The 20,698-nt window shown below is 31.4% G+C and overlaps 7 protein-coding genes and 2 long non-coding RNA genes across 12 annotated transcripts; 4 read left to right on the forward strand and 5 right to left on the reverse strand.

The window, feature by feature from the left end:
- Positions 1-54: 54 nt before the first annotated feature.
- LOC113799209 (peptidylprolyl isomerase domain and WD repeat-containing protein 1) lies at positions 55-3,924 on the forward strand. Its single transcript, XM_027349808.2, has 2 exons — positions 55-383; positions 438-3,924. The coding sequence occupies exons 1-2, from the start codon at positions 191-193 to the stop codon at positions 2,288-2,290; spliced, it is 2,046 nt and encodes a 681-aa protein (XP_027205609.2). The 5' UTR covers positions 55-190; the 3' UTR covers positions 2,291-3,924.
- LOC113799213 (pseudouridine-5'-phosphatase-like) lies at positions 2,288-3,171 on the reverse strand. The gene is made up of 2 exons (XM_027349812.2): positions 2,794-3,171; positions 2,288-2,711 (listed from the first exon to the last, which is right to left on the reverse strand). The coding sequence occupies exons 1-2, from the start codon at positions 3,169-3,171 to the stop codon at positions 2,364-2,366; spliced, it is 726 nt and encodes a 241-aa protein (XP_027205613.2). The 3' UTR covers positions 2,288-2,363.
- Positions 3,925-3,973: 49 nt separating the features above from the next.
- Positions 3,974-5,011, forward strand: lwr (ubiquitin conjugating enzyme lesswright). Of its 2 annotated transcripts, XM_027349814.2 has the most exons (4): positions 3,974-4,176; positions 4,252-4,335; positions 4,403-4,665; positions 4,739-5,011. In XM_027349814.2, the coding sequence occupies exons 1-4, from the start codon at positions 4,111-4,113 to the stop codon at positions 4,803-4,805; spliced, it is 480 nt and encodes a 159-aa protein (XP_027205615.1). In that variant the 5' UTR covers positions 3,974-4,110; the 3' UTR covers positions 4,806-5,011. The 2 variants fall into 2 exon arrangements, with proteins under 2 accessions (XP_027205615.1, XP_075680162.1); XM_075824047.1 differs by having other exon boundaries at positions 3,974-4,335.
- Positions 4,738-5,998, reverse strand: LOC113799214 (protein OPI10 homolog). Its single transcript, XM_027349813.2, has 3 exons — positions 5,778-5,998; positions 5,459-5,705; positions 4,738-5,390 (listed from the first exon to the last, which is right to left on the reverse strand). The coding sequence occupies exons 1-3, from the start codon at positions 5,814-5,816 to the stop codon at positions 5,017-5,019; spliced, it is 660 nt and encodes a 219-aa protein (XP_027205614.1). The 5' UTR covers positions 5,817-5,998; the 3' UTR covers positions 4,738-5,016.
- A 408-nt stretch (positions 5,999-6,406) lies between these two features.
- Positions 6,407-9,671, forward strand: LOC113799217 (protein argonaute-2-like). Its single transcript, XM_027349815.2, has 4 exons — positions 6,407-6,602; positions 6,686-8,473; positions 8,544-9,304; positions 9,371-9,671. Exons 1-4 carry the CDS (start codon positions 6,599-6,601, stop codon positions 9,668-9,670), a joined length of 2,853 nt encoding a protein of 950 aa, XP_027205616.2. The 5' UTR covers positions 6,407-6,598; the 3' UTR covers position 9,671.
- Positions 9,352-12,676, reverse strand: LOC142646068 (uncharacterized). Its single transcript, XR_012847081.1, has 2 exons — positions 11,398-12,676; positions 9,352-10,997 (listed from the first exon to the last, which is right to left on the reverse strand). It is a non-coding gene; the product is annotated as an uncharacterized LOC142646068 (long non-coding RNA).
- On the forward strand, positions 10,893-20,164 carry LOC113799228 (uncharacterized). 3 transcript variants are annotated; one of them, XM_027349831.2, is made up of 4 exons: positions 10,893-11,015; positions 16,368-17,901; positions 17,965-18,233; positions 18,306-20,164. In XM_027349831.2, exons 2-4 carry the CDS (start codon positions 16,368-16,370, stop codon positions 19,953-19,955), a joined length of 3,453 nt encoding a protein of 1,150 aa, XP_027205632.2. In that variant the 5' UTR covers positions 10,893-11,015; the 3' UTR covers positions 19,956-20,164. The 3 variants fall into 3 exon arrangements, with proteins under 3 accessions (XP_027205632.2, XP_075680145.1, XP_027205631.2); XM_075824030.1 differs by lacking the exon at positions 10,893-11,015 and adding an exon at positions 13,076-13,196; XM_027349830.2 differs by lacking the exon at positions 10,893-11,015 and having other exon boundaries at positions 16,338-17,901.
- Positions 13,817-16,374, reverse strand: LOC142646066 (uncharacterized). Its single transcript, XR_012847079.1, has 3 exons — positions 15,851-16,374; positions 15,548-15,776; positions 13,817-15,474 (listed from the first exon to the last, which is right to left on the reverse strand). It is a non-coding gene; the product is annotated as an uncharacterized LOC142646066 (long non-coding RNA).
- On the reverse strand, positions 20,077-20,698 carry LOC113799232 (uncharacterized). The gene is made up of 2 exons (XM_027349834.2): positions 20,477-20,698; positions 20,077-20,414 (listed from the first exon to the last, which is right to left on the reverse strand). The coding sequence occupies exons 1-2, from the start codon at positions 20,546-20,548 to the stop codon at positions 20,166-20,168; spliced, it is 321 nt and encodes a 106-aa protein (XP_027205635.2). The 5' UTR covers positions 20,549-20,698; the 3' UTR covers positions 20,077-20,165.

Here is a 20,698-nt window from a genome sequence, read left to right on the forward strand (position 1 = left end):
ATTTTGACAGAAAAGAAATGAAAAGAAGATGATATTCCACAAATCGGTTGAGAATAATAATACATTCGATTCGTCTATTTCTACATAATGATACTTTGTGGAGTGTATTCGGGATTCTATTCTTTGCAAATGAAATTTTTTTTTTGATGAAAATTGAAGAAAGCGCGGTGTATTTTTTATTATCATCATCATGTCAGCCAACGAAAATAATTCGGAAAAAGATATTGATAATGATGGTGGTGGTGGTAGGGATGATGGTGATTCAAATGATGGATCATCATCTCCTAAATCCGAAACGAATGATCCGAATTCCAAGCGAAAAATCGCCGACGATGATCCGCATGATGATGGTGAGGATCAAGAGGAAAATGAACAAGATTTAGGTGAGTTTTTTGAACGAAATTAACCAAAAACTTTAATTTCATTTTCTGTTACAGACCCAGAACAATCATCACAACCGAATAAAAAACGTAAAATAATTCCATTCGAAAAAATTTATCTGGATAATCTACCACAAAGTGATGCATATGAACGTAGTTATATGCATCGTGATACAATAAAATTTGTTTTGGTTGCCCGTAATACTCATTTTATTATTACAGCAAGTATTGATGGACATATAAAATTTTGGAAAAAGAAAGCAATCGGTATTGAATTTGTTAAACATTTTCGTGCACATCTTGGTACAATTGTTGATATGAGTATTAATAATCCATTAGGATCATTATTAGCAACCATTTCGGATGATCGATCATTGAAAATTTTCGATATTATTAATTTTGATATGATCAATATGAATAAATTGGAATTTAAACCTGGTTGTGTTGAATGGTGTTATACAACAATGTCAACCAGTGGCGTACATGACCCGTTTCCAGTAATAGCCGTATCCGATTCAGAATCAAATCGAATTTATACATTCGAAGCAACAAGTACAACAAATCAACCATTACAAATATTAGATCGTATTCATATAAGTCCAGTGGTTAGGATGCGTTTTAACCCTTCGTATTCAACAATGGTATCGGTTGATCAAAATGGAATGTTGGATTATTGGAGTACACATCGTAATGATTATCGTTTTCCATCGCAATCAGTAAAATTTGAAAGTAAAATGGATACAGATTTATATGTATTAGCACGTTGTAAACAAATACCACATGATATATCATTTTCATTGGATGGACAAAATATGGTTATGATATGTTCTGATAGAAAAATACGTCTATTTCGTTTCCTGACCGGTAAAATGATACGTGTTTATGATGAAAGTTTGCAATCCATTACATTGCTGCAACAAAATCAACCACAATTACCTAATATGGAATTTGGTCGTCGTATGGCTATTGAACGTGATTTAGAAAAATCCGAATCATTTCGTATGGAAAAAATTTGTTTTGATGATTCGGGTTATTATATTATCTATCCTACTATGCTTGGAATTAAAATTCTTAATTGGTATACGAACAAGTTGGTCAAAATGATTGGTAAAGGTGAAAATTTTCGTCCATTATCATTGGGTTTACATCAACAGATTGCCGATTTAAAAACAACTAAATCTATTTTAACACCAGAAATGATAACCGCTAATAATCCAACATTAGAACAATCATCACATTCTGATCCAACAATATTTTCAACTGGTTTTCGTAAAAATCGTTTTTATTTGTTTACAAAACGTGAACCAGATGATTCGGCTATAAATTCATCCGAAGATAGTGTACTTACTGGATTAGAACGTGATGTATTTAATGAAAAACCATCCAGAGAAGATATGATTGCAGCAACTAGTTCCGAATCGAGTGGTTCACAAAAATTATCCGAAAATGTTATCATTCATACAACAATGGGTGATATACAAGTGAAATTATTTGCAAAAGATTGTCCGAAAACGGTGGAAAATTTCGTTACACATAGCCGTAATGGTTATTATAATAATCATATATTTCATCGTGTTATACGACAATTTATGATACAAACAGGTGATCCAACCGGTACCGGTACTGGTGGTACATCGATTTGGGGTCGAGAATTTTCCGATGAAATTGTTTCACATTTAAAACATGATAAACCATTTACATTATCAATGGCAAATGCTGGACCAAATACAAATGGATCACAATTTTTTATAACAGTTATTGCAACACCATGGTTGGATGGTAAACATACTGTATTTGGTCGTGTAACAAAAGGTATGGAAGTAATACAGGCTATTAGCCAAGTACGAACAAATCCAAAAACAGATAAACCATATGATGATATAAAAATTTTAAATATTCAAGTCAAATAGTGTGGTGAGGTGATTTTATTTCATATTTTTTTAAAACTTTGTTAATAACGATTGTCATATGACTAGAATAAATTCATTCATTGAATGGTGGCAGACCAAATTTTTCTGGTTGAAAATGTTCCATTGATTTTAAAATGATCGATGGTTGCATTGGTAAACTATTTAAATCTAATTTTGGATCCGGTATAAAAACTGTTTGACAACCAGCATCGATTGCTGATTGTAAACCAGTTGGTGAATCTTCAAATGCTAAAACTTGTTTTGGATTAATGCGGTGGCCATTTTCGTTAAAACGTTCAATACACACCAGATATGGTAATGGATTTGGTTTATTTTGTTCACCGATTTCAGGATCAGAACCAGCAATTACAAAATGATGAAATAAATTTCCGGAACGAAAAAAATCACCAAATGGTTGCGTCTAAAGAGAAGAGAGTGAGAGAAAGAAACGAAAATGATAAAATTATTCGAATGTTTTTTTTTTTTAGTTTTTGTTAACGAACTTTATAACGAAATGTATCTTCTTTACAACCGGTACAAATAGCCATCGGTATATTATGTTGAGCTAAATGTTTGACTAGTCGTTTAACACCGGGTAATAATTGTACACCATAACCACCATTATCACCTTGTACATAGGATTTAAAACGTAATAATACTTTATCAATATAATCAATTGGTTCGATTGGTAGATTAAAATGTTTGATAATGATTGGTGCAGATTTTTGCAAATGTAAACCAAGAGTTTTCGAACGTATATTCCAATCGAATGTTTTACCAAATTCATTCAAAACATCATTGGTTGATTGAAAAAGATGTTTTTCCGAATCGATTAATGTACCATCAAGATCAAAAATTACATGTGTTATAGGTATCATCATTGTTTGTTTGTTTGTTTGGCTTGCTATATGGCTTGTATGTTTGTATTCACATTGCCATTATCATTTCGTTGTTTCGATGTTTGTCAACAAAGTTTTTTTTTTCAACAAAGAATTTTTTGGTGTCTGATTGACGTCACACTCTGTTTGTTGATTTCCTACGTTAACTGTTTTTTTTGTTTTGTTTCTGTTTTGCTTGTTTGTGGTGTGATAGCAAAACAAAACAGATTTTGATTCACTCAAATCAAATTTCGCGAAACACTTCAAATTAACCAAAAACAAAAATTCTGTTTAAACATTGATGGTAATGGGCGGGAAATTTCCCGGGAAAATTAATCTTAATAAACCACGACCCTTTTACACGTTATATGAACAGCCGTAAATATAGTCAAACTACGTTTTCAAGAATTTTTTAAATAATTTTTCATTTTAAAGAGATTCAAAAAAAAAGAAAAGAATTTTATCGATAATAATTTTGATCTAAATAGATTCTAGAAGCGTCAAAATCCCGAAACATGATGAAATAAACAGGAAATTTCGTTTTTTCGAAAATTCCGTACCGGATCCGAAAGCGAAGAATGACCATATAGAACGTCTTTATGAATAGTGCCGAATATTATAATTTTTGGCTCGCGTTACGCGGACATACTTTCTTGTGATATCAATCAATCAATTATAATTGAAAGAAGAAGAAAAAAAGGGGGAACAAAAATCAAGAAAAAAAAAGACCAAAAAGCGACATGTTTTGATTTTTTTTTTTTTAAAAACTTAATTTCCGTTCATTCTTCAACAAAAAAATTGACAGTAAAACCGTCATCATTGTAGCTGTCAACGTTCTTTCATTAAATTCATTCATCTGTGTTTCATTTTATCAGCTCTAATTAAAATTGCATCATCGCATTGATACGAAAATTTAAAAAAAAAAAAATTATATGAAAAATTATGGACAAAATAGCTTTAACACGGTTAAGTGAAGAACGAAAAGCATGGCGTAAAGATCATCCATTTGTAAGTAATTTTGAACAAAACAAACAGAAAAGTTTTTGGAAATTAATTTTGGTTTTTTTTTTGTTGGATACAAAGGGTTTTTTTGCCAAACCGGTTAAAAATCCGGATGATACATATAATCTACAGGAATGGGAATGTGCTATACCCGGTAAAGCAGGTGTAAGTAATTCATTCGTTTTCTTTTTGATTTTAAAAATTCATCATCAATAATAAATCAATCCTGTAGACGGCTTGGGAAGGTGGTCTTTATAAACTTAAAATGTATTTTAAAGATGATTATCCATCAACACCACCTAAATGTAAATTTGAACCACCATTATTTCATCCAAATGTTTATCCAAGTGGTACTGTTTGCCTTTCGTTATTGGATGAAGAAAAAGATTGGCGTCCATCAACAACAATTAAACAGATTTTAATTGGTATACAAGAATTACTTAATGAACCGAATGTAAAAGATCCAGCACAAGCAGAAGCATATACATTTTATTGGTAAGATTTTTTTTTAACATTGAAAAAAAATTGAGCATTTCATTTTCACATTCTGAACATTTTTCAAATTTAGTAACGATAAAACTGAATATGAACGTCGTGTACGTAATCAGGCGAAGATGAATACACCGAAAAATTGATCATCATTGAGTTTTTTTTCCCCTCCTCCTTTCTCACCACCCCCTTTAAAATCACGGTAAAGAAGCTGATAATTGAATTATACCACACACACACACAACCATTATCATTATGAAAGTTATTAATAATAAAAAGTATCCAATTGTAATTTCAATATTTTTCATTTTCAAAAAATAAAAAATTTTTGATTGAACAAAATCAAAATCAATTTCATTATCTCCAAAAATCTGGATTTTGTTTAAAATTTCGTATGAATTTCGTATACCAATCATTAATTGTTGATAATGGTATTAATTGTTGATTTGGATTAATACCACCGGCATTGGAATTTGTTAGAAAAAATTGTAAAGTATTTGAAAATGATGAACAATAATTATAAAGATTTTCAGCCATTTTTGTTGCAAATTGTTCAAATTTTGTACCAGTATCTGTACCAGTTATTATTGATGGATCAGCTATCATTTGTGAAACGGATATTTTTGATTCAATTGATATACCGATTTGTGCTACATGTGATATGATTGGTTGTATATAACCAAAACTACCACCACCACCACCGGCTACTGGTCCAACTAATGCTGATGAATCTGAAAAATGAGAAAAAATTATCATCAATTTGGGATAAGGTGATTGATTGATTGATTGATTGATTTACCAGTGGTCATTCTTTTTAATTTATTAATCTTAAATATTGCCGATGGTTTTTCATTACAAATATAACCCAAATAAATCCATGATGGTGGTGATGATGGATCAGGAAAACTAAAAAATACAGCACCAGCCATATCAACCGGTAATGGTACCATACCGGTCAAGAATACAACCACATGATTAATATCATCAGCATTTGGTATTGTAATCAAGAATTTATTTGCTTCGACTTGTTGAAAATCTGTTTGAACCTGAATGATTTTTTTTTTGAAAAAAAAATTTAATCAACTCAATCAATCGAAACATCAATCAATATCATTTACCAAACGTCCCGAAACAATCACAGCAAATGTATTGGCCATTTTCTTTTGACGATAATTTTGAAATTAAGAAAAAAAAATTGATGATCGGCAAATCAAATTCGAAGGAAAGGGGGGAGAAAAAAAACAGCAACAACAACAATCGAACAATCGATGATAACAATATCGATGGAAACCGTTCATAAATGATAGGATTAAATCAACATTATCTTGTCTTCTTCTTGTCTTGCATCATAAACATTAAATATTGCCTGGCTTTTAGCGTTATAGCTTGCGTGTTATTAGGGTAAATTTTGGGCATGGCTAAGAGCTAATGGCTGAAATGGCTGATCAAGAAATTTGTTGATATAAACATACTTGACATACAGTATATCTTCGACAAACGCAAAGATTATTATCGGTTTTTTTTTCTTTCTGTTTTTTTTTTTTGATCAAATAATTCCCAAAATCAATATTGTTTTTTATAAATTGCTAATATAACCTTGTTGTTCTATTCTCGCTTCTTGATATATCAATCAAGCATATCACTCTTAAAAGTTTTTCGAGAAAAATCTTTTTTTTGTGATGACAAAGTTTTACTGTATTGTTTTTTTTTGCTGATCTTTGAAACGAGCATTTTATCATTCGAATCACTCTGCTCAACTCGATTGATTTGATTTGAGCCTGTCGTCCATTTTTATTTTTTTGTTTTTTGTTTTATTGTGGTGATCATCATTGAAGCAGCTTGCTTATTTGATTTTTGATTGCTAATTTTGCGTTTTTAATTTTGGTTTTTATTTCTAACAAAAAAAACTTCAAACTTTTCGTAAACGAATTAAGAAAAAATGTGTAAGTTTTTGTCGATGTCAAATTGATTTTATTTTTTTCTGGAAATATTTTTCTTAAAAATCAATATGATTTTCTTTTATTAGCTGGTCGTGGTGAAGGTCAACGTGGGCGAGGTCGCGGTGGATATGGTGGTGGTGGCGGCGGTGGCCGAGGTGGATATGGTGGCGGTGGTGGCCGAGGTGGAAGCGGTCAAGGTGGTGGCCGAGGTGGATATGGTGGCGGTGGTGGCCGAGGTGGATTTGGCGGTCAAGGTGGTGACCGAGGCCATGGTGGTGGATTTAACCGTGGTCGCGGTGATGGTGGTGGATTTAATCGTGGTCGTGGCCGTGGTGGTGGTGGTGGATTTTCATCCGGTCCATCAGGTCCTGTTGTTATTCCTGAAGGTGAATCCTATGCTATTGTTCGTAAAAGTCAGATGCCAAAATCTGATTTTGGTACCGAAATCGAATTATTATCAAATTTTTATAAAATTTGTGTCAAAGTTAAAACCGTTTATCATTATGATATTGATATCAAAGAAAAAGCTGATGTTAACAAACCAGCACGTGAACAGAATGAAAAATTTTTAAAAAAATATGCACGAACATTATTACCAAAATGGGTGGAAAACAATTCAAAAATATTTCGTAATGTAAGCTATGTTTATGATGGATGGAAAAATCTTTATACTGTTAAAGAATTAGATCTAAATAATGGTTTTGTTCAAGAATTTGGTCATGAAATTGATTGTAAAAATCGTACATTCGAAATCAAAATCAAAATGGCTGATAAAATATCCTTACAACCATTACAGGATTATTATTCAAAAAAAACATCAGTTATTGAACCGAAAATATTTTCCGTATTGGATGTTATTTTTAATAATGTTTGTGAAATTTCATTCGAATATTATCAACGAAAATTTTTCAATGCTAATGATGTAAGTGATTGTCGTAATCGTGATTGGTGTCAATTTGCACCCGGATTTGCTAATTCAATTCGTATGACTGAATTTGGACCAGCAATGAATATTCACTTGAAAACAGCATGTTTAATATCGAAAACATTGAATCGTGTTGATGAATTAGTATCATCATTTTGTCGTCAATCACCTGATCGTTTACGTGATCATGATCTACGTAATCTGAATAAATTTTGTCGTCATATGAAAATTTTTACCAATCATTGTGGTAAACGAACATTTTTGATTGAACGTTTTGTTAATGTAACACCATATGATCAGAAAATTGATCAAAAAAAAGGAACTATTGCTTCTTATTTCAAGGAAACATATAAATTTACAGTGAAGAATTATCCATTGATAAAAACAACTGGTAAAATTGCAAAATATCTTCCAATGGAATTATGTTATTTGGTGGATAAACAATTTTTGGCTAATTCTAAAATTGATGATAAAATACAACAAGATTTACTTTATGCATCCACTAATAATCCGGATGTTTATTTTAAAAAAACAACCAATTATACAACCAAAATTAAAGAAGATGGTCAACGTTTGTTTCAAGATTTTGGTTTGGATTTAATGATGAAACCGGCAAAATTGATTGGTCGTGTATTACCAGCACCAAAACAATTGAATCAATCACAAAATCAACCATATTGTCGAACACCACAAAAAGAATTAAAATGGGTATTATTTTCCTTAGATTCTTCAATACCGAAAGGTTCTTTAGAAGAATTGGCCAATCAAATTATACAAACTGGTCAACAAGTTGGTATGCGATTTCAACGACAAACATCGAATATCTTTGTACAAGGACAAATTGAAAATCATCAACATGTTGTATCGGTTATGAAAAATATTAATAAAGCTTTCAATAAACCGGATTCACCATTAGATGTGGCATTTATTATTATACCGACTGGTGATAGTAAGTTCTGTTAATTCTCTTTACGTTTGATCATTTTTAATGTTTTTTTTCTCTTTCTTTTCGAAAATAGGAAATCAACGAATACCATCGGTTGATATTTATAATTTGGTAAAGGCATTTAGTGAACGTGCTGCATCCGATGCTGAAAATAAAGGTGGATTTGGTTTCGTTACACAATGCATGAAAAGCAATAATGTTTTTAATGGACGACCAAAAGGTGGATATTTGCAGAATTTATTGCTTAAAGTTAATGGAAAAGTTGGTGGTGTCAACAGTATTGTTGATCCGAAAGAATTTTTGGCAAAACAAATGAAATTTGATCCGGCCAGTACTATGGTTGTTGGTATTGATGTTAATCATCCAAGTGTTGATGAACAAAGTTGTTCATCAGTTGCTGCGGCTGTTGGTAGTTTGGATAGAGAATTTTCACGATATACAGCCAGTTTAACTGTACAGCCAAAAGATCGTGATGAAATCATTACACGATTGAATATAATGATTGATGAATTATTGATGGTTTATCATCAAAAGAATGGTAAATATCCGGAAACATTGATAATATTTCGTGATGGTGTTAGTGAAGGACAATTTGATAAAATCAAAGATAAAGAATTACCATTGATTGTAAAAGCAGCTAAAGAACGTAATCCAAAAGTAAAAATTGTATTGTTTATTGTACAAAAACGTCATCATACACGTTTTATTAGTACACAAGGTGGACATGGACCAAAACGATCAAGCCATAATGTACCATCCGGTACTGTTGTGGATAATTCTATTGTTGATCCAAAATATGATTCATTCTATGTTAATTCACATTTTTCACCATTGGTAAGTTTGATTGATATTTGTTGTTGTTGATGATGGTGATAATCATGTGTTTGTTTGTTTATACAGGGAACATCAAAACCAACAAAATATGTCATCATACGTGATGATTTAAAATTGCAACCAAGCCAATTACAACAATTATGCTTTTTTATGTGTTTTAATTGTGTACGTTTTCGTGGTGTTATTGCTATACCGACACCGATTCGTTATGCTGATCTATGTGCTTATCGTTCCAAATTACATATTGAAGGACAATGCAAATTAAGCCAAATAAATCCAAAAGATGCTGAAGAACGAATCATTTCACAGCTTAATCAATGGGTTAAAATTGATAAAAAAGTACAGAATCTTCTTTATTATTGCTAGATCGAACAAACGATGACGACTGTATTTGTCGAATTGGAATTTTATTCACACTTTTTTTTTCATTTTATTCTCTAAATCTTGGATTTTATTTTCGCTTTCATTTTATTCTCTTTCTCTCTTTCATTTGGATTTTATCATGCATGATATGATTATTATCTAATAAATTTATTTCATTTTATTCCATATATTAAAAAAAACCAATTTTTTTTTTGATTCGAGAGTTGTGAATTTGTTGTTTTTACCGTTTGAAATTGTTGTAACAGTAAATCGGTTACAACCAAAAAAAAACAAGCAAGCAAGCAATAACCCAATTTCTCATTTTGGTTTATTATTTTTTTGTTTGTTGCAAATATATTCTACTGATACAAACACCGACCGATTACAATACACACGTACCATTATGGAACAAACGATGACCAAAAAAAAAAAGAAATATAATGATATTCAATGGTGTGTATAGGTGTCTATAGTGAAAAAAAAAGAGACAAGCAGGCAGGCAGGCTGATAGACAAACGGATACTATTATTAGGAATCATCCTCATTCATAAATAAATATCCACGACGACGACAACGGTGGCGATGACAGTCAGATCTGGACACCATTTTATTCTGGGCACAATAAAACAATACACACACACACACCGACATACAGACAATGACCAAGTTTTTTTTTTCGCTTGGTTGCCTGGTGGTGGTGGTTGGTTGGTCATTTTTGATTACGACTGTTTTTGGATATTTTCGGAATGAAATAACATTTTTTGTTGAATTTCAATTGAAATTTTTTTTGAAAATATATCGTCCAAAGCGAATATAGAACGATCTTTATATCCAAAAATGAATACCCAAAAAAATCATTTTTTTGGATCATTTTTTTGATTGATAATCTTTGATTGATTTCATTAGAAGATCGTCAAATCGAATACATTTTTTTTTTGTTGTTGTTGGTCAATCTGCGCAATATCAATTCGAATCATTTTCAATTTTCAAGGCTTCCCCCCATTGTTACAATGTTTTTCCCAACAAAAAAAGCAAAGAGAAAGGAAGAGGTGGAGCTATTTTAGGAAAAACAGAGAAAAACAGTCGCCAAAAGCCATTCTTTTTCTATTTCCACCATACAAGCACAATTACAGAAACAGACAAACATTGTGTTTATAGTGATCGTTCCGTTCGATTCGTCCGTTCATCAACCATTTTTTGACAAGTTTTCAATCAAATGTTTTGCTTGATTTTTGACAAGTTTTTTTTCTTCTCGAATCAAATGTCCAATGTTAATCGATTAATGTGAATATCCATCAGTGTTGATCATCATCTTCATCAAACTGCCAATCTGAAAACAAAAAAAAAGGTAAAAAAATATTCAAATTTTTTCCTGAAAAAACTTTCGAATCCAATGTCACTGTGTTATCTGACTGAAAATAGATCATTTTTGTTGACCTGGTTCAAAATCCAAAAGCAAAAGTTCGCTTAAAAAAAATTTTTCGCTTAAATTTCGCTTCGAAGGAAAAACTTGGCGGATGAATGCCCCTGCATGCATTAGAAAAAAATCATTCAATTGTATCAATTATAATTGTCTCTCGTTCTTTCTTTTACCAAACATAAAGTCATAGCTGAATAGGATTGTTTTGGCCTTATTCGCGGTTGTCAATTTTTTTTTTGTTGAAAATTGAAAATTTATTATCATTTTCTTTAGCGAAACGAAACGAAACGAAACAAAACAAAAAACAGACCTTTTGGAAATTCATTTTGATCATTGCCAATAGATTGATCTCAATCTTTCTTTTCATTGATTGATTTGAGATTTGAAAATTTTGAAATTGTTTGTGTTTCGATTGTTCCACATTCATATTATCATCAAATGAATAATATGAATAAAATGATAATGATCGCACACTCACATTGTACATTGTTTTCCATTGATCTAATTATTAGTTGCAGCAACTGAAACAGCAGAAGAAAACTTTGAATTTTAAATTTTTTTTTCAAATTATCATCATCATTAGATTCGATCTGATTGATTGATTTCTTCTTTTCCTCGATCCTTTTCATTCATTCTTGATTCGATTCGAATATTAATGTTTTCGAATGATGTTTCGTCGTCTTTTGTTTTTTGTTTTTTTTTGTGAGCAAAAAACAAAAACAAAAGGAAAAAAAACCATTACCAAAATGGTGGTTAATATGAGAATCATTATCATTATCATCGACGTTTTGAAATTTCAATTTTCAAACGCAATTAACCAATCAATCGATCCACCATTCATCAATAATGATGATTTGAAACAATTTCTTTTCCCTTGTTGTTGTTGAATGGATATTATGGATTTATTTATGTTTTGATGGAAAGGCGTCATATAACCTTCAAAAACAACAGCGAAGAAATTCATAATCATTGGCCAACAACAACAATAAAACCATCATCATCATCATTCGAAATCAATGATAGGATTATGAATGATGATGAATGCTGAATCGCTATATTCACCACCACCACCACCACTATACTTTTCACCCTGCTGCTGCTGTTATTTTCATCATCAAAACCAAACAACAAAAAACACCTACGACTATTTTTTTTTAAACGATGATAATGATCATGATGATGGTGATGATGATGGTGATGGTGATGAGGAAAACCATTTTTGGAACATCTTTGAACGAACTTGAAAATTGAATTTCTATTTTTTTTTTTTGTTCATTTTGATTCAATCACACATTTCATTTTTGTGAATCAATGTGTGAATATATTGGCTTTTGGTTGATGGTTGATGATGATGGTGAATCTAACGATCTATCACCATATTCGACGCCATCATTTATTCATGATTATCATTGAAGTTTTTCTTTTCACTCAATTTGGATTTGATCAACAACAGCAAAAAAATTAATAGAAATTTTTTTTAAACGTTTTCCCCACACAAACACACACATAACACATAAACATAAGGTCGATTCAAGTAAGGAAAGATGATGATAATGACAGATTTATTTCCTATACGGAAAAAAAATCAATGTCACGTATAATGTTTTTTTTGGACAAAATTCTTGCACGGTTATTATTATTAGTTTTTTTTCTGGATGATGATAATGATGATAATGGTAATGGTAATGATGACAAAATTAAAGTAAATTTTCAAATCATTAATCATTTAAACAAACATTGCACCAGCTTGCTCGATAATAATGATAATTTGATGATGATTTCTGGATGAATTTAAATTAATTATCCAAAAAAAAGTCAAGAAAAAGCCAAGAAAAAAGTCAAGAAAAAAGCCAAAAATCATTTAGTTATTCGATAATCGAACGATAATACGAAATCGTTCGAAATTCGAATCATTTCGTTCGATTCGACTAAATCGACTTAAATCGTTCCATTGATGTGCATATTGCGTGATGTTTGCTTAATATTCGATTTTATCATCATCATCATCATCATTATCAACGATTATTACCATCAATTTGATCCAGCGAAAACATCAATTTGTTTCACTCGATTAATATTCATTGTTCGGTTGTTCATGAAACCAAATAGGTGAAAAAATTTGAATTCTTCTTTTTCTGTTTTTCAATTTCGATCTGATCAAACGGAAAAAATCGGTGGTGAAAAAATCGAGCAAATCTTTGTTGACGAATCAAACAACATTGGCAAACATCAAAAAAAAGCTAATTAATAATTATTAATTACAGCAACAACAACAATCCCTATTGTGACCTAATAACCTATCATGTTTTTGTTTCACTATACTCGCATACTTTAACTAAACTAACTTAACAACACAAAAAGCGACCACTTCTGGTTCGATCAATTGATCAATCGTTCGATTGATTGATGATCAGTTTCAAGTGTCTGTGTGTGTAAATATTGGCCACTTATTCACTCTTACACAACCACTTTTGAATTTTTTTTCCTATGAGCAAAAACAAGATAATCCTTATGAATATATTTACATTGTCAGAATCAAACCAAAGAAAAATGTGGAAAAAGAAGTGAAAAAAGTGATATCTTGAATAGGAAAAAGTTTGCTAACGCTTTTTCCCTTGATATTTTGTTCGGTTTTGCTGTGTGTTTTTTGACATTTCGATTTCGTTCTCAATTCCGAATAAAATAATTAATTGATAACGTATAATCTTTATTTGAATTTTATTTGACGCGCAAATAAAGATAAAAAAGAGATTCCACTCTTGAATTCAATTCAATTCAATTCAATCGATCATAACACCATCAATATGAAGAATTACCATTACAATATAACTTGACTTGACTGAATGTATTTGTTTTGCTTTATTACGTTGAATATCTCAATGTTTGTTTGTTCTATTGCTGTTTGTTTGTCCAATTTTTTTTTATTACATTGTAAACATTTGTATTTGGATCTTTTCTTTCTTTCTTTCAATATATATCGGTACCCGTGTCATTAAGTAATCATCATCAATTGATTTTTTTTGCCTGCCTGTCTGCCTGCAACAATCCAATTGTCACCACAATGGTCAATAAGTTCGCATTCGATAATGCCATAAAAACCATTCAATTCAATTGGTCATAAAGATTTCCAAAAGATCTTCTTTCGTCCATCCCGAAAAATGCCATTTTTTTGTTGGTGTTTTTCAATTTACACATTTGTGGCGTGTACTTCTTCTGCTGTTGTGTAAATAGACAAATAGAACACAGTAGCATCTTGATAATCGACAAAAGAGATAAAAAAACTTATCTTGATTTTTTTTGGTCGAAGAAAAATAATTAACATTTTCGTTCGTTGTTTGTTTGTTTCCCATCTGACCAATGAGAAATGAAATGATTATTATTATTTTTCAATTGACGATCAATTGTGACGACGACGACGGAGGGACTTTTGCTTTTTTTTTGGAATAACCTTTACAATCAATTTTTTTTTGTTTCATTTTTTTGATTAATCATGAAAACGATGATGGAAATTTTCTTCTTTTTTTTGTGCAATTAAAAATTCATCATTTTCATTTTCTTCGACCATGCATAAATGCACAATGTTTATCTTTTCTTCTCTATTTCGACGTCTTCGCCATTGACAATCTGTTCATCATCATCATTATCATTATGGTTACAATAGGGGAAACGAAGAGAGAAATATGAATACAACACACATCTCTCTCTCTCTCTCTCTCTCTCTCTTCGTTTCATTTTTCTGATCACTTTCTGGAATCAAGGTCGAGGCAAACAAAAAAAATAATATCTATTACAAATTGATTTTTTGGACAATGTTTTCTTCTTTCAAATTTGTTGTTTGGTCCCGCTGAAATAGGCTTTTGGTGGTGGTATGCTGCACAAGGTTTTCCAGTTCTGGTTTGGCTTTTGGTTGGATGATGATGGGGGAAAAAATGGCCATAAAAAATAGGTTAACCCGGAACTTTTTTTTTCGGGATCAAATTTACGGTTTTTTATGACTTTTTGTTCCATTGATTGATTGATTTCATTTCATTGATATCATTGCCATGATGAAGAAGAAAAAAAAGGCTATAAACACATCATCGACCATCATCAATTTGCCTTAGTTTCTTTCTTTTTTTTTTTTGTTGTTTGTCGATCAAACACACACCCACATTTATCATCATTTGAGAGAGTCTATTTTTTTTTTGAGGTCCAACCTTGGACAAACGATTATCATTATTGTTGTTGTTGTTGTTGTTGGCAAATTGTTGTTGTTGTTGTTGTTGTTATTATCACACATTCGATATCGAATCAATCGAATCCATTTGAAACAAAAAACAAAAAAATATTCGATGCTCTACATTTTACACACTCTCTCTTGCTTTTTTTATCCAGAAGTGATGATTTTCTAGTCAAAAAAACGAAAACAAAAAAAAAACAAATTTTTAAATAATTTTTCAAATCAAAATAATAATAATTACTGTTAGTTTTCTTCTTCGGTCACAATAATTCATAACCAAAAATCATAATTTTGTTGTCATTTTGTTGTTGTCGGATCAAACAATTCAATTCGATTCGATTCGATTCAATCATCGGGTGTCGACCATTTCTTTTTAAAAAAATAATAAGCTTCATTTCATTCCGTTGTGATAACGATGAACAGGTGTGATACATCAACATTTCCGTTTACTATTGCTTTGTCGACTGTTGCTGTCAATGCAATTACCGATTTATTTTAGTTTAATTTTTTTTTTTTTTTTTTTGAACAAAACTTATAAACTTACTTGTTTGTTTCTCGCTAGTATTTCTACTGCTGCAGATGCACTAAGTAAGTGTTGTCTCGCCCGATATTATTATCATCATAATTCGAGATAAATTTGAGGGCCGTGTCCGTGTTTTTTCGTTCGTATTTCGCTTGCACTCCAAAAAAAAAAATCAACAATGTTCTTTTGTTGATTGAGAGCACCAATCATTCATTCATTCAATTGAAGAATGTTTGAATCTTTTTTTACAAAATGGCCATTTGTCAACAAAACAAAACAAAAATTCAAAGATACCTCTCTTCATTCAAGTATACTTAGCCAATGTTTGATCAACAATTCGAACATTTTTTTTTCTTCTGTTCATTGTTCGACTATTGTGACAGTATTGAGTAAACATAATGTGCACGAAGCTTTCTGGATCTTTTTTCCTTTGTTTTTTCTGTTTTTGTTTGTTTTTTTGATTCTTTTGGAATCAGTCTTTTTCCCGAATTGAATTAATCCACTTCATTTTTCTTTTTGTCCACTCGCAACCCAAAAGATGACCATGACTAAAACAACATCGACGACGACGGCGACCACCAATCGAATAAACCAAGTGGGTGTTCATCATCATCATCATCATCACCATCAACAACAACAATCGATTATACCGATGACCAATTCAACCACCACCACCAACGATGATAATATTGATGTTGATGATGATTGTGATGGTGATAGTGGTCTTAATCAGGATATCGATCATCATCATCACCATGATCATCATAATCACGATGAAGACATTAATAAAATTAGAAAAAAACATTGTTCACCTACGCTTACGCCTACGATATCATCATCCGCATCTTCATCGCCTTCATCAACGCCATCAACATCACCACGATCATCCATTTTAGCAAAATTGATTGACAATAAAAATAATCATTTATTTAGTGATAATAATGATAGTATTAGCAGCAGTAGCAGTCAAAATAGCAGCTGTAGTAATCCAGCTTCAACATTATCACAATCACATCAACATCAAGAACAACAGCAATTATCATCCAACATTCGACAAATTGATGGTAAAATGCAAAAATCATCACCAACACCACCACCACCACCGCCACCCATAACAATTCCAAGACGTTCCCGTCAACGAAAACCTGTTGATCTAAATAATAACAATCGAAAATCAACAATCGATACATCGATAGTTTTATTGAAAAAGGAAAAAATTACCCGATTAGATATGGTACCGGATAATGATGATGAACAAAATCGAAAAGAAGAAATATTAACACCCGTTGAAATCGATTCATTTAACGATGGTGGTGTTAATGGTCAAACGAATAAAAAGAAAAAAATCAATCAAAAATCAATAATGGATTGGAAATTGAAATTAACAAAAGAATTGGATCTTTATCAACAAATACTTATTGAGCGACAACAACAACAACAATCTAGTCATTCGGCAGAATCACATCGACAAAATCGTAATGTAAAATTAAATGTCAATCATCATCATTGTCATTGTCATCATCACCATCATTGCCATCAGCAGCCTCACAATCATCATCATCATTATCATCAAAAATCAACAAAACCATCGATGAAATCCAATTCGAATTCGAATAAACAAGATTCATTCGGGGATTCTTCTTGGGAAGAAACAACAACTACATCGAATACATCCGATCCTGCCAATAACGTTACTAATCCTACGACCGCAACAACAACAACAACAACAGAATCGAATGAAAAAAAATCAAAAAAACCTACAACATTTTTACGTGGATCGCGATCTGCATCATCACAAAAATCCACTACATCATGGTCAAAACCTAATTCACAATCATCAAAGAATCTTGTAGCAGCTAAAAGACGTAGTGCAAGTTTTAATAAACAACAACAACAATCAAATGTTCGAATAATAACACCGTATGAACGTATTCGACAATCACTACAGATGGATAAAACATGGCAAAAAGAGATTGCATTCGGTAGACGTATCGGTCTTTATCGGTTTCGTGGTGATATTGGTAATGGTAATTTTTCTCAGGTTAAAATAGCCATTCATTCATTGACTAAAGGTAAATTCTTTTTTCGAATTGTTTCCTTCCTTTGTCTAACAAAATTTGATTTTTTTCGTGTAGAAAAAGTTGCCATAAAAATTCTGGACAAATCACGTCTGGATATGAAAACACAGAAAATGTTGGCAAGAGAAATACGTACAATGGAAACATTACATCATCCAAATTTAATTCGGATTTTCGAAGTTATTGAATCATTTAGTAAACATTTTTTAATTATGGAATTAGCACCTGGTGGTGAACTATTTCAAGTGATCTCAACAAATGGCCGTTTTTCTGAATTAGAAGCTAAACATTTTTTTGCACAAATTATTAGTGCCATTGATCATATGGTTAGTGAATTTTTTGGATAAAAAATCTCGAGTCTAATTTGTTTTTTGTTTTGTTTTTCTGTATTCGAATAGCATCAACATAACCTAATACATCGTGATATCAAAGCGGAAAATGTATTCTTTTCCGATCCAATAACAGTAAAAGTAGGTGATTTTGGTTTTTCCACACGTATCACATCCCGTGATGAATTATTATCAACATTTTGTGGTTCACCACCATATGCTGCACCGGAATTATTTCGTGATGAATCATATCGTGGACCATATGTTGATTATTGGGCATTAGGTGTTTTGCTTTATTTTATTGTTACCGGTATGATGCCATTTCGTGCACAGAATATTATCTCTTTAAAGAAATTAATACTTGATTGTCATTATGATATACCGAACTATGTTAGTCTCGAATGTTGTCAATTAATCAATGGATTTCTACAGGCTGATCCATTAAAACGTTTTACATTAGAACAGGCTCGTCATACCCGATGGTTACAAAATCAATTAAATCAACGTAGTCTACCTAAATATGATTTAAAATCATCATATGGTAAATTGATTCAACATCGAAAAATGTCCACTGCTGTTGCTGCAGCATCTGAATCGATTGATAATGGTGATCATCATGAACAATATCCACCACTAAATGATGATGAAAAAGAAACATTTCATCAGCTTATGTTACTTGGAATTGATGAAAAAATTTTAAATGATCATATTGATAAAGGTTCACATAGTCATATTGTTGGAACATTTCGAATATTGATGCATCGAATTCTTCGACAATCATCCAATGAACGACAACGTAAACAATCAAAATCGAATGATACAACTACTATTGGTGGTGATCAATGGAATCCAATTCGTCGTACAACCAGTATGAGTGTTGCACCATTAGAACGAATTCGTGCACATTATGCAAGAAAAATTCCAGCCACCAAGCTTGTCGATGCGGATAGCAAATGTCCAAAACTGAATGATAAATCAAAGAATTCCAAACAATTAACCAAAACCATTGAATCTTCGAATGATTCTACGGAAAAATCACGTTTACAAAAAATTCATAATGCTATTAATCGAACATCAACACCGCCGCCACCATCAAAATCCAATGATCAACCAGAATCAATCGAAATGAAAAAAGATCCTTCAGCAAAACATATGAAGAATGTATTGACAAAACAAAATTCGGAATCGAATCAAGAAAAAGAATCGAAACAACAACCATCATCGAGAAAATTTCTTGAAAATTGTATCAAAAATGACAATCAACATTCGAATACAGTATCATCTCGTTTATCACGTTCATTTCGAACATTGAAACAATTATTAACTGAAAATAATATCTGTGGTAATCATACAACTGTTGTCCAACCACAAACAATCAATATTGGTGGTATGAATAATAAACCACATGTTATACATAAAACAACAACATTACAGATTATGCCACGTTCGAATCCTGCCAAAGCACCAACAAATGTTCCTTTGTTATGGCCGTCGAATTCCAGAACTGGTGGTGGTAAACTTTGGCGATCACAAACAACACCCGATGTATCATTAATCGATGGTACAATGTGTATCGGTAATCATGCTCATCATCATCATCATAATAATAATCATCGAACATTACCTTGTTATCATTGTGACAATCAACATTATATATTACCATCATCATCTAATAAAAAGTCTTTCATTAATCCGGTTAATCGATGCGCCATTATATGATCAATCTTCTAATTCTTCAAATTCTTTCTTCGATTCAAATTCTAATCTAATCTCTCTAAAACTAACCTGATTGTTTTTGTTTTACTCAGTCATAACCAACCAATGTGTATTCGGAATGTGATCTGTTAATTTTTTTGTTTTTGTTTTTAAAGATTTGATTTTCTGTTTATTATTTACTTTCAATAAATTGAGATTAAAATTCTAAACAATTCATTTTTGTTGTTGTTGCGGTTGTTGTTTTTGTAACATTTGTTGTTCAGCATTCAAATAATGGCTATAATTTCCTTCAGTTTTAACTTGATCAGTTAATGAACCAAATGAATAAGTATACATATGTTTAGCATCCCAACGAATACCAAAATCTTCAGCAATACGTTGATCACGACGTAATAACATTCGTGATATATGTCCATTTGATTCACGCATCATAGGACAACCCCAACTTAGATAATGAAAAACCTTGAAACGAAACAAAAACAAAAATCAATTCTTTCATTGAGTCAAGTCGTATATAAACTTACAAATGGAGATATTTCAAGCAAAGATAAGGATGCCAACATGGCACCACAAGCTGGTAATGCTTCCCACCACATTATCGACAATAAAAAAGAAGATAAAGATGGTCAATCAGAGATTTTGAAGACCAAAACAAACCACCGAAAAAAAATCAAAATCGAATCGAACGAAAAGGTCATCGACAAAACAAAACAAAAACACTATTTTGACATATGTGGATACGTTTA

This window comes from Dermatophagoides pteronyssinus, unplaced genomic scaffold (genome assembly GCF_027571235.1).
Source record: "Dermatophagoides pteronyssinus isolate colony J.1.1.1.1 unplaced genomic scaffold, Derpt_VIB-CSIC_2022.12 sq0045, whole genome shotgun sequence".
NCBI classification, from domain to species: Eukaryota; Metazoa; Arthropoda; class Arachnida; order Sarcoptiformes; family Pyroglyphidae; genus Dermatophagoides; species Dermatophagoides pteronyssinus.